The sequence below is a fragment of the Eimeria mitis genome, genomic scaffold (assembly GCF_000499745.2).
Source record: "Eimeria mitis Houghton genomic scaffold, Emh_scaff3151, whole genome shotgun sequence".
Taxonomy (NCBI): domain Eukaryota; phylum Apicomplexa; class Conoidasida; order Eucoccidiorida; family Eimeriidae; genus Eimeria; species Eimeria mitis.
This window is the reverse complement of record NW_013571493.1, coordinates 5,420-6,054: the sequence shown is the minus strand read 5'-3', so window position 1 is coordinate 6,054 and position 635 is coordinate 5,420. Positions and strand designations below refer to the sequence as shown.

Here is a 635-nt window from a genome sequence, read left to right as displayed (position 1 = left end):
ACAGCACCAGGCTGCAGCTACAACTCGCATACAACAAATGAATAGAGGAACTCAAGCAACGGCGGGTGTACGCACAGACACCCCAAACACATATGCATGCATGCATGCATGCATGCATGCGTATCAGGAGGGCTATCGTGTGTACACAGAAGAAATGGAAATTTCTCTGTTTGTAGTTGTCTGTCTCTCTGTTTGTATCTGCCTGTCTCTGTTGCTGTTTGCTTGACTCTCTGTCTCTCTCTCTGTCTCTATCTCTGTGTCTGTTTGTCTCTATCTCCGTTTGTTTCTTTTTGTCTCTGTCCCTGTCTGTCTAGCTTTCTCTGTCTCTGTTTGTTTGCGCAGCTGACCTGATGACTGTCACACCCCCGGGCCCTGATGAAGTTGATGGCGTTGCTGCTGCTGCAGCACCGTGCTGCTGCTGGCTGCGGCTGCTGCTTGTCGCCCCTTGTGGTTTCCCCTGCTGCTGCTGCTGCTCAGGCTGCTGCTGCTGATGAGGAAGGAGGCCGAGGCGTTCCAGTCTGTTGCGTACACTCCTAAAGAGAATGCTGGGCCTGCGCCGCTGCACGGGGGGTGAGGCAGCAGCTGCGCTTTCAGCTGCTCCAGGTGCTGCTGCTGCTGCTGCGGGTGCAGCAGCA

At 54.5% G+C, this 635-nt stretch overlaps 1 protein-coding gene across 1 annotated transcript in view; it reads right to left on the bottom strand.

Annotated features, from left to right (window-relative positions):
• Positions 1-635, bottom strand: part of EMH_0062700 (uncharacterized protein) — a gene marked incomplete at both ends in the record, with an annotated part of 1,797 nt that overhangs the window by 335 nt on the left and 827 nt on the right. Inside the window, one exon of the mRNA XM_013498061.1 lies at positions 348-635. Coding sequence (XP_013353515.1) covers positions 348-635 — 288 coding nt within the window. The remainder of the gene's footprint in view (positions 1-347) is intronic.